This window comes from Oryzias melastigma, linkage group LG17 (assembly GCF_002922805.2).
Source record: "Oryzias melastigma strain HK-1 linkage group LG17, ASM292280v2, whole genome shotgun sequence".
NCBI classification, from domain to species: domain Eukaryota; kingdom Metazoa; phylum Chordata; class Actinopteri; order Beloniformes; family Adrianichthyidae; genus Oryzias; species Oryzias melastigma.
Window position 1 is genome coordinate 11989687 of NC_050528.1, and position 12941 is coordinate 12002627.

Here is a 12941-nt window from a genome sequence, read left to right on the forward strand (position 1 = left end):
CCCCCCCCTCCTATCTTCTGCCTCTGGCTGTTTGAAGCTAGCATGGGAGTTCTGCTTTGACTCACTTTACATCATCAACTCATCTGCCGTTTACCCCCCCACCCTCAACTAGTTTTTACGTCTGATAAACAGACACTACTATCTTTATTTTCTACTCCACTCTTTGCTTGAAGTGGAAGAAGCGGAGCAGATACTCCTCTCTGGATTGTCTGTCAAAGCCAGAAATAATGGCAGACAATACATCACTTTTTGTTCTAACATTTTTATTCAGTTTTGGACACTGGAGGGGGAAAAAAGGTGAAAAGCATGGAGGGCAGAAGATCACAGCACAGAAAGACCTTGTGATGGAGATGACAAAATGGCAAGTATCTCTCTGCAGCTCTCCACATTCTCAACAACTCTCAATGAGCTCTCATTGCCTGAAATAGCATGTCTGTGTTTCAATGATTTCGTACTGACAAAAAAAAAAAAAAAGGAAAATCTTCCTTTTTTGCTTTTAAACTCCATGATTGTTCGGATGTTAACGAGTTTATTAATTCCTTCGCCATCAGATGTGAGCGAGCTCGCTCTCATTTTGTTTGAGTGCATGCAGCAGCCTGCATCCACGGCTCCCAAACTGCTGTCGTCGTCACTCTGAAGCAGCGTGGTCGCTTCCATCCAGATGGGCACAGCTTCAGACAAAATGGCCGCCAGTCTTTTTCCCGCTGCCAAAGATGGCGAGTACACACCTCGATCGGCTGCCATCTGTGCATCCGTTAACTGTCGCCCAATGCAAATCGAGGCTAATTGCATTTGCATAGCCTCCATCCACGGTGTGAGCTGATTGCTGACGCGGTGGTGGCGAGCGGGCAGCAGTTAAACGACGTTTAGAAACGATGCTGTTGGGATTTTTTTTTTTTTTTTGCGCACCCTGTTTGATGGGCGTTCAAGAGGGTGCGGGTTCAAGTGTCTAGACGCGCTGTGCCATATGGCAGTTGGCATGTTTGCGTGTGATTCCCTCGCATGCAAATGTGACACTGTACACAAGATTAAGCAGAGGCTTTGTTTAATCAGATCGCGCCCCGTCACACACACACACACACAGGTTTCTACACAGACATGCGTGATGCACAGATGAAAGCTTTAAGCAAACGGAGAGGCTCAGACACTCCCTAATTAAGAAATGATCCAAAGGCCCAACAAAGTCGAGAAAGCTCAGACCATCATGGTGTTACTTTCATGTGTCTGGTTACCATGGTTCTGAACTGAATTGTAGAGCTCCTCCTGAAGCATAAAAATAGGCGGCCGAATAAAAATATCTGCAGAAGTTGGAGCTAATACCTCAGTGAGATTGGAGCTCCGTTATTGACATGAGTTCCCACGCAACATTTCTGCACGTTTGACTGAATACATTTTGTCGCTTTGAATTGGGAGGGGGGTGAATTCATGCGATGGGAGCAACAATGCAATCCTTTTTTGGGCAGCTGCTGCTCTGTACAGTGAGGGCAGCAAAATGGTGGTCACGCGAATCAAGGGGCTGGTTGTGGGAGCCGAGGAGGCGAGGCTGGGGGGGGTGGGGAGGTTTTGGGGTGTCTGGTTTGGGGTCTAGACTGTTGGGGGGGTGTGGAACAGAGGGGGTTTAAGTGGAGAGGTTATTATTTGAGGAGGGGGCGTCTGGGTTTTTTTTTAGACAATTAATGAGGGGTGTAAGATGGAGGGGGGCAGTTTGTCTGCATTCGAACATGTGTTCACGTCTCGGCCATTTGCATAGAGCGACGAAGGTGTCCATATGCCGCGGAGCAAGACGAATTCAGAATCTGCCCCCTCCTCACATGATGTGACAGTAATATTATCTGCAGGAGATGCTGGGGCTGATCCCTCACAATAACAGTTACACACCCCGACTCTCTACGCCAGCCTGCTGTATGTCGCATCACTCTTTCTGAACGTTACAGCAGCCAATGAGAGTCGGAGGCGTCGCTCTCAGCCAATGGCAATTGTAGACGACGAGGGGAAAAAGGAAGGAAAGGTGAGGCGAGTCACAAGTTTACCCTTGAGGTGCCGGAGAAAGGAGGCACAACAAAACATGGTGGGGAGAAGCAGAAGAAACCAAATCACTGTGAATGGGGGGGAGCTACACCACTGTGATAAGGCTCATGTGGCTTTACAGAATCAAACAAAGCTGTCCCATTTTCTCAGTCAGACGTGATTAGAAATACTGAAGGGTCACCGCCAGATCCAAAAAGTCAGACATAAAGACACAGAGACAATTCTGATCTCCGCGGCGTTCCTTATAATTCCTGCAGCTTTGTGATTGTCTCCGGATCTGGGGGTCTGAGACCGGAGCGTGGGAATCTCCGGGGCACGCATAGAAGTCAGGCGCTGGCTAGACGGCCCCGGTCGTATGAATAATGCTGCAGCAGGTGAAAAAGGACCCTAGAGTTCAGGGGTCAAGGGCGGTGAAGGGGTTGTCTGGTTCATCCGTGGGCGTGAGGGGGGGCCTCTTCTGTCGTCTGGGTCTCTGAAGATGCAAATGAAGCCGGCAGGCTGTCGGTGAGCGCCGCCGACTGTTATTAGCTGTTTGGGAGTGCAGATTTGGACAAGCGCTTCCTTCGTCACGTTAGAGTCACAGCAGAGTTGTAGACGAGCAGAAGTCAGACCTTCCCTGCTTTAAGTGTGTTTTCAGGAAGCGTTTTCTCCCCACATCTCTGCTTTCTGTGACATTTCTTCTCTGAGTGACATGTTGGGCTCTCCAGCATGGAGCTTGTCTTTTGTTTCTTTCTGACTGACGGGAGCTTTGCAGCAAACGGCAAACACGTGTAAACTTCTCCTGCTACTACTCTTTTACCCAGTCAATTAAATTATTAACCTCCTAAAGAGCCTTTTCTTGTGTACTTCAACAGATAAACACAGATCAAAGTACGCTAAATAGCAGATAACATTACATTTCTTTTATTCAAGCATTTTGCTTTGAAACTTTTACACACTGAACTTTCCAATAAAAATCCATACAATTTTTGCAACAATGCCTAGTAATATTTTTAAGCTAAATGTGTCTGATGTTAAAATTTGGTTCCATTTTTTTTTTTGCAGATTTTTTAAAACAGATTCAAACATGTTTTTAGCATCTATAATTTATGTTTCCTGTGACAGTTTATTCAAATCTGTGCAGATTGTCCCATATTTACAGCGACTCTAGTGTAGATTTCTGATGCAGGGAGCTGCTGCGACGGAGCTGACTCTCTGCGCTCCTTTATGTTTGTGGCTCCAGGCTTCATTAGGTCTACAAAAAGGAACCGCTCCCTCACGGTTCCCTCAATAGACCCATAGACCTGTCTGTGTCTCCGGCTCTGGCTCAGCGGGGAGGAGGCGTGAAAATGCGCCTGCAGTACTTATGCGTGTGTGTGATTGCATGTGTGTTCTTGAGCCACCGACACGCCACCAGGCCTTATATAGCTTCTCACTCATACTAAAAAGGCAGCCTGGCATGGACACTTTGAAATAAGAATTATTTCAGGAACAGAAAAAAACACAAAAAATGCAAACAAATAAAAATAGAATAAAAGACAGAAAAAATTGTAAGATAGATGACTAGACCAAAAAAAGGTAAATTCAGGACACTGTGCTTGTCCCAATCCCGGTAAATACAGAGAGTAGAGTCAGGAAGAGGCTTCAACATAAAACTTATAACAGATCAAAGGAAACAATATATTTATGGCTAGATGAACTGATAGGATGATAGAATGGCTTTCTATGCATTTTAGGGGCTCAACACTCCCAGACTCACCAATATTTTTTGTTTGTTCATGTTTATGTTTATTGGTTATTGGTATTTATTGGTTTGCCAATGACAGAATATAAACAAATAACCAATAAAAATAAGGAATAGATAGAAGTTTATGAAGCTTTTTCAATGTGGGATCAATAGATACAATCAAATAAAAAACAATAATGTTCAAACAGACACAAATAAATCAAATCCTCTTGTAATATTTTGTATATTTCAACTTTTTTTTAAACTAAAAAAGTGAAGTACTTAATTTTATTTCATCAACCAATTCATTCCATAATTTTACACCGAGAACTGAAACATCTCATCTTAACATTAGTTAAAAACCTCTTAAATTATACTGACTAACCCTTAAATAGCTTCTATATTTGACACAAAATTATGCTTTACTGTATAATTTCCTTTAATTTCAAAGTTTTAGTCAAACAAAATAAATAACTTGTTGGTTCACAATACCCAACTCTGTTGACTATTCTAATAGTTTTTTTTTTATTTAACTAAGGATCCGATGATGATTTTTCCTGCATTTCCCCAAATCTCTACACAATACGAAACAACTCATGAACAGTTATATTCTACCTGTACACCACACTAGGGACGGTAAAATCCAGGCCTGCTCATCTCTCTCCCTCCATCTTTCTTCTTTATGGTTTTCCTCCCACTTGGAAACCCTAGAATATTCTTTATGTCACACTTTGTTTCTCCTCAAGTTTTAACCTGAATTGTCTGAGAAAAAATCTTTTTTCAAAGACTGTTTTAGTCCTAACTGCTCAATGTCGAACAATATCCTTATTTTAGGCTTTTAGTCCCTTTCTGATGAAGTATTTTTTCTTTAATTGAGAAGCTAAAATGTGACAGATGCAGATTAAAAGTCAGTTTTGGAGCCTTCAGAATTACTAAATCAGGTGTTGCATCAATATAAGATTGTGTACATTGATCTCATAGTCTTTGCTTTATCTAAAGAAGCATTTAAAAATGTTAATCAGTGTTTTGAAAGCTTTTCTTAATCTAAAATTAATCTTTAAAATTAGGGATTTGCTTTTTGGACATTTTCCTTATTTTGTTAAAATTGCATGTATTTATTAAGCACATAAATAGCATCATGTCATAAGACAATAAAACAGAAGATAAACTAGAACATTTAAATTGAATAGAACTGTGAGGTGTGTAGGCAAAAGACAATGAATTAAAAAAGGAGTAAAATGACATATAGCAACAAAAAAAAATCTTATATAATTTTATATTTAGTCTATTTCTTATTTGTAAACTGACATGAAGTTTTCAGTGAAAAGTAGGTCAATGATTTGGGTCATTTTTCCATTGAATAGTAGTGATTCTGTATATGTAAACTGGTGCACTGCATACAGATGTACAGGTCAGGAACAAATTAATACCAGAAATGTCTGGTATCTTGAATTTATTAAATAAACGTGCACAGTGTGGAGAAAGGGGCAATCCCCACTATTCTTTTTAACATCATTTTGTACAAGTAACCAGTAAAAATGCATGTAATGCTCACTAGTAATAAACATCTTGGATTAACCAAGTGATGAATTTTGAAAAATGTGCAGATATTTTCTTGCATAAATGTTCAAAATGTTCTTTTCACTCCAAACTTGTCATCAATCCATATCCAAAAAATACATTATTTTGTAACTCTTGCTATGTTTATTTAATTTGTGTAGGTTTTATAAGGTCATTATTACATTTTTTTTTTACTTCCAGTAAAATTAATCAGTTAGAACAAACATGGGGAAAAACAAATTGATATTAAATAAAGATGATGCAGTTTTCATAATATTTTTTACCGTGTGTTTGTGGAGAGAAATTCCACTGATATGTAATAAAAGTGGTATATACTGCAGATCCAAAAATCAAGAAACTTTGCAAAACCCAAGAAGAAATCTCTGCTGTGACTCAGAAATAGAAGCTTTGATGGCAAACGAGAGGAGGAAGGAGGGTACAACACTGTGGCCTGGTTTGTGGTTCCAGAGGGATGCAGACACTTTCACATTTTCCTTGCATAACAAGATGGGAGGAGGTCTTGTAACTCACACATAATGTATGTGCACTGGAACGCACACACACCCACGCAAAGCGTTTTCCCTTTTCCTACGTGAACTTAAATTATTCAGCTTTGTTGTTGAGACTGCAGGAAACTTATCGCCCCAGATTTAAAGCAGCTCAACCAGCTGAAGTGTATAAGCATACTTCAGCTAAAATTCAAGATCAAACTATTTTAATCGCAAAAAAAGAAAAAAAAGAGTGCAGGTGTGTTCTCAGGACAAGCATCCTGACCTGAGACCCCGTCCTGCTGTGATGCCATTATTCACGTACACTGAAGACTCACACACACACACAAGTTGGCTCTGTTGGAAAAACTCGCCCATTCAGCGCTCAGTCACAGCCACTTAGCACGCCGCACATTCAAGAACCCAGACGAGCTCTGATCCAATGATGCGTCTTTATGCTGGGAGGCAGCAGGGAAGTCTTTGTTTGGACGGATGCAGAAGCAACATAAAGGAGGATTTATTCATTTAATCATTTGCTTCGTAAATGTTTTGAATTTTAATGAAAAATGCTCATTGTCACTCAATGTAACTGAAAATTAAATACATAAAAGTGCTGTTTCACAAGCAAAAAAAACTTTATTGTCAACTGTGGTGACAATAAAGTGGAATTTAATTTAAAGAAATGTATTGTTCTTTAAAATAATATTTAAAGTAATGTTACTAAAGGCAACAGACACAAATATTTGATTGAAGTCTTTTAATTAAAACCTAACAGGCTAAATTTCATATGAATACAGTTCATAAACTTATTTTGAAAATTTTTGACACGTATTTACTGCTACGAAGTGTTGATTTTATAGTGTAAAGTGGCAGAACTTTGTTGTTTTGGTGATAAGATCATTCATTTTTCCTTCATGTTTGCTCAGATTGAAGGTTCATTTCACAGCATCACAGTATTTGCAAAGGAGTCATGATGGAGGAGCTCTGGACAGTCATAAAGGCTCATATGTTTGGTCCCATGCAGGGAAATGAACAATGTTGGAAGACCTGCATCTATTCAGTCTGTCTTCTTCTCTTTACTGTCCAAGTCATTTAAATCAGAAAATCTCTGCAGTCTGCAGATGCTAAAAAAGGTTTAGCTTGATTTTAGGACAGTGGGCGTGTCTTCTTGGTGCACCTCCTTATTTAAAGCAGTGAAGTCAGTCTGCAGTTCTAATGATGCAAAACCAGACAGCAGACCTGTGTGTTCTGTGTGTGTGTCTGCTTGATGCTTAGAGGTTACACAAACAGTGTAAGTGTGAAACAAACGCAAACATAACTAAAGTAGGAAGTTGGTTTACTTTGTGCCTGCAGCATTTTCTGAAATGTAATTTGTTCTGATTTGTAAGAATTATTCTGCATCCTTGATCTGTCACTAACTTTTTTTGCTGTTTTTTGTCTTACAGATTGGTAACAAACAGAAACATCTCCTCACCAATCCAGCTCCAACTTCCTGCAAAAAAATAATAATCTGGCTTTGTTTTTCTTTTCTATTTTTACTATTTGTAGTTAAAGTAAAAGTTATAAAAACAGAATGTATTTGTTCACCTGTTGTGTCTTATAGTTTGTTTTTTCTTTCAATCGTTTTGTCCTTTGATTATATTTGTTTATGGAGATGAATCCTCATGTTTGTTTCTGCACGTTTACTTCTATTGTAATTTCTTTGTTGTATTTAACACAATATTTACAATGTTAAATTGTCAAAATAGCAAAAACAAATTAATTCTGATTTTGTATGTATATATCTGATCAGATCGTAATAATATTTTATTGTTTAAGTGTTTGTGAACTATATTTGCACATGATGATTTCATTGTTCTAAGTCCTGCAATGATTTTCGTCAAACATGACTTATGCAAGAAGACTTTATGCTAAATATTGCACAAGACTGTCTCTAATTTAATGTTTAAATGCTAAGGAGAGTTGTGTGTACAGATAATTTATGATCAATAAAATAAAAATGAATTGAATGTGCTGTTTTATACCTTTAATATGATCGGTAATTAATGTTTTACTGTACAAAATGCAAAATAATTAAATAAATAAACATGATGTTAAAAAAGAGAATCAATTATTATCACTATCCTTCATTAAAAAGTATGTCCTTCTGTTTGGTGATGAATTGTACTTAGTTGCTTCCACTGGACCTTTTAAGGATTTTAGGTCTAGATTGTTTAAATTGGTTTTCTTGTTAAAAAAAAAACCAAATAAAAATACAGCAACACACACTAAAACGTATGCTGCTATTTTTTTTATTTACCATATAAGTTCAAAGGATAAAAACACAATGAAAGCATCATTAACTAAAGAAAACAATAATTACAGTCACTGTTCCAAAGGCCCAACATGGACTCCATATTTTCCTGAGCTACAGCCAGGATGTTAATGAGATTAAAAAACAAGAAAAAAACGACATTATTGCTTTGTAAATATTTTTTTCTATTTGTTAATTGTTAAAACAAAATGTTTTTTGACATTTTAAGCCTTTATCTTTAACAAAAGACAGAGGCCTTTGTTTAAACATCCTCATGTGGCCTGGTGTGTAATTTTTCTCTTTTTGTCATTTATTATTAATTTACTCAAAGACGGGGAACTCTTATTTTTTTTAGCAGTTTTACTACAAAATCCTAATAACTCAAAAATAGCATGAATAGAAATAGAAATAATGTCCCAAAATAATGTACAATTAAAATTAAATAAAGAAAAATGACCAAAAAAAACATAAAAATGTTGTGAATGAAACTCCTATTAAAAAGTGTTTTTAAAATCTAATAATGTACAGTAATTTTTTCATGAAAATGTACAAATAAAAGCGTGATAGCAAAATAAGATAGGCAGGGAAATTAACTTTAAAATAAAGGCAAGTGGTCCAGAGGAAAAGACTGAAGTGAATGAAATGGTTCCTTTTATTTCAGAGAGACTGCAGAGCAACCTTCATCTAAATGAATGCAAATTGGCTCTGGCTCCATCAGGCATCATGCCAAGTTTCTATAGCAACCACATCCTCTGTCAGTCTCCTTTCATTCCCTCCCTTCTTCAGTCTAGTTAGCCCTCTTAAGAGTTTTGTTTTCTACTAAAATCTGGACAAAATTAACTGATTTATTTGTGTAATTTGCGGGGTTAAAAATATCATTATTAATTATTTACCTGATATGGCATTAACATCCCTACTTTCATTAACAAAAAACGCTATTTCCTTTTTTTTAAAACAAACTTTTTTTTTCCACATAATATCATAAAAAAGCAAAAATTTGTCTTTTTTTATTTCATATTTAATTCTGATCAGTACTTATCGTATTAGGACCGTTTCTTCATTGTTTAAATGTGTGGGGTTTGAATTCACGGTCAAGTTCAACGCTCGGCCTCAGAGGCGGCTCTGCTCAGCCTCTGCCCTCAGCTGCAAAAGCAGACAAACACCGCCATCTAGCGGCGGAAAGGTGGAGCGGCAGAGCCGCCGGAAGCGGGTTCCACTCTGGTGGGGATGGAGGGCCCTCTTGTGGAGCAATGAGGCCATTACAACAAATAAAAAAAAAAAACACATTTTGCTCCCAGAATTTCTTTAGTTTTTAAATTTTCCTTTTTTTACTCGACAATATCAAGCTTTGATTAATTATTATAGTGTTTAAATCATTTTTTTGTGTTAAACTTGATTCAAAATTGATTGGTTACCATTTTATTTACTTGAGGTGGACATTTTAAAAAAAGTAATGTATTCACTTCTTCCGAAAAACGTAGCTTAATCTCATTTATTATGTTTACACATTGCATACAAAGACTGAATTTAAAATATTTTATCTTGAATTCTTGACATTCTTCATTTTTTAAGGTAAACAAATGAAAAAATAAATGCCTTAACTTCATGTCTATGCAATTAAAACATGAACAAACAAATTCTGTTAACATCCAGTTTTATTTGACATGTTGAGATTTAGGAACACTTCCTACAGGAACACCATCATCACAAAAAGCTCGACACAAGCTGTGGTTATTCAGTTACATTACATTCAGTTGGCACTAGGACTTAAAGAATGTTTTTTCACAGCCATTAAAATAGTATAAGGTGTTGTAACAATGGAGAAGTTCTCGCCCACACTTCCACAATGAAGTCACTACTCCCCCCCCCAAAAAAAATAGGCTGTACTAAATTATTGTAGTGCTTTAGTTTTGTTAGATTTAATAAAGTTTTTGGCATTTTATGATTGTCTTTTGTACTCCTCTGATTCTCATTTCTGCATGACAGGCAGGTACTTTTCTTAAATTTAAAATTAGTCCCAAAATAAATCACAAACGTCAAAGTGAACAGCAGGATTCTGCATGGCAGTTCAAGCTTTTACAAAATCTTCACACACAAAAACACCAAATAGTATGTTAATACATTCAGCCACTGCAGTCTCACAAACTTTTAGACCACTTTTAGACATCGGCTGCCTCCTGAGAACTCGTCAATTCTACGCCTAAAAATCAAAGCTACGTCTCCAAAGAAGAGTAAATCATACTAAAGATTCTTCCTTCTCCACTCTAGGCACTTAAGAATCAGTAAATCACCTTCATTTAGTTTTTACACAAAACAGCTTCTTTGCTTGTCGATCATCAATCACAGCTTCTGTCTTTGTCCATAAAAACATCATAGACTGGAGCTAAAAGACAATGCTTCTGTTTGCAGATGCAGCTTATCTGCAGCTCATCAGGCAGACGGAGGGAAGGAAAAGAACATAGAATCTTGTTTGTTGTCACCTGAAGTGAAAACAGCCCTTTGTGCTGTGGTGGAAAAAAAAAGTATGAAGTCGTGTCAATAACTACATAGTCAAGTCTAACCTTTAGATGTGTGGAAGTGGCTTTTATGTATGATAACTTAAAAACCGCAAAAGAAGTAAATTTTATGTTTTAGTGACCAGTGTGAAAAAAAATGACAGATGAGCAGCAAAATTCACCAAAAAATGTCAAAAATATTCAGATAGGATTTAAATAATCAAATTCCCTCAACAATAAAAACTCTACTGGAGGTTTTCTGGTTTTGTTGTAATTGCTTGTTCACACCAACACACAAACGGAAAGTACAGACTGTGTTTACTGTTTTTGGAGCTAGAGCAGGACTCGCCCTCTGCCCCACTTGGCTCTCAGTCAGCAGCTCAATATCTCAACCATGTTTCCTCAGAACGCGTGCTCCAAGTATAGAAACCATTGACACTCTTCACCGACTTTAAGCTTCCATCAATACATTCAGAATGTTAAACTGCAGCCTCATAAGAAACCATAAAATATGATTTTTCTTTTTATTACCTCCACTTCATATAACACTTTAAAATGCAATAATTAAAGGCATCTTTGATTTAGATGTGAGATAAAACAAATTACAGACTATAAAATCTCTTCACGACGTGCTTGCATATTTCCAGTCAACTTAGTCTGTTAGTATTTACTGATATGCAGGACTTTAAAGTTGCACGTGCAAAACCGGAGTGTGACTAGTGTTATTTGAGAGGAAAAATGAGACGCAGCCATCAGACTGAAGGTAAAAGGAAGACATACGAAGCTGTAAAGTTACTTCCTCTGATGGTTTGCAGCGAGCATAAACTTCTAGTAAACTTGACTGTCAGACGAAACAAATGTTCAAAAATCCAGTGATACGTTTAGGAAAAACTTGAGAAGATATGGGCACTGAGAATATTACACGTGTTGGCACCAACAAGAGATCAGCTTTAAAAACAAAACACTGCAGTCTTTACAGGCCACGACTGAGGACTATTTATATAACTAAAAAAAAAAAACTTGTAGCGTACCAACATTATAGTCAACGTCACAAACATTTAATCTGCAGAGAGCTCTGTCCCTTTGGTGTCACTGCTTGCATGGCAGTAGAGACTTCTGTAAATGTTTGGAAACATTCGTGAGGTTCCCAAATGTCAGTTAATGTGCGCTCATTTTTTGCTCATATTGCTCTTAGAACCCACCGTACCTCCTCTGCAGGACTGGTTTCCTGCACAACCTGAGTCGCTTTGCCTCAATCTGGCTGTTAAAAAGTCTCCGAGCATCCCTTCTATCCGCCCACGTCCTCCGTCTGTGCCGTCACTATCGAGTGAAGCCCATCTGATGCAGCTTCCTCAGGAGGATCTGCGTTAGGTCAAACGTGGTGAAGCTGATCCCCACGGCGATGGGTCCTTTCACCCAGTTCATGCTGAGGCCTTTGTAGAGTCCACGGATGAAGCCCTCCTCGGACACGATCTCCCTCATGGTGCCGATGATGCTGCCGTACGTGTGGCCTGTGACGCCTGCCGTCTGCATGCGCCGCCGTACCACATCCAGGGGATAGGACGCCGACTGACCGATGAGGCCGGCGCAGGCTCCGAAGGTCAGGCGCTCGTAGGAGTAGGGATGTGCACGGCCACTCTGCTCTGAAGCAGGAGGATGGAAACATATTTCACTCAGATGTTATTCAGTGTTGGGATGTCCCAAACTGATCACATGTTTAGAAATGGAGGCAATCAACATGACAAAAATCCAATGTTGCATCCGGATCACATGTTAATTCTATTCTCATGTTTATGATTTGTGCTATTTCTTTGAAGCTTATTATTACAGATAAACACTCTACTCGGATATATATCATCAATATTTTCACAGACCGGTCCAAAGTTGGCATTTTTAAGCTTTTAGTTACTGAAAAACTATTTTCAAAATAAAATGCTACTACAAATAATTTAGTAAAAAAAAAAAAGTCTAAAAATAGATTATTTTTTGTTTGTTTGTTTTTTTTACAAATTATGAAGATTCAATGAAACATCTTTGTCGATTTGTAAGAGTCGTTTCTGATTTGAAAAAATTCCATAAATGAAACATTATATGATTTTTTCCCCCTATAGATTTTCACTTTAACGTCAAAGTGGAGGCTAACAACCAGACACTAGCTTCAGCTACATTTGAGATGTGATGGAGAAATAAAGCAAAATAAATTGACACAACCGTCATAAAACTGTTTTCTGAATATAATAGAAACGTGAATCTTCCGTGTCTTCAATTTTATTATCTGTGTATTTGAAATGGTCGAGAGTCTGTTGCTACGTATTAGACGTAGGGCTGGGCGATAAAACGATAATTATCGTTATTGCGATATTACTTTTTTT

The 12941-nt window shown here is 37.8% G+C and overlaps 1 protein-coding gene across 1 annotated transcript in view; it reads right to left on the reverse strand.

Moving 5' to 3' along the window:
- Positions 1 to 9711: 9711 nt before the first annotated feature.
- LOC112147199 (mitochondrial coenzyme A transporter SLC25A42) overlaps positions 9712 to 12941 on the reverse strand; it is an 11379-nt gene continuing 8149 nt past the window's right edge. Inside the window, exon 8 of the mRNA XM_024273400.2 lies at positions 9712 to 12212. Within this exon, the coding sequence (XP_024129168.1) occupies positions 11890 to 12212 (323 nt within the window). The 3' untranslated portion in view covers positions 9712 to 11889. The remainder of the gene's footprint in view (positions 12213 to 12941) is intronic.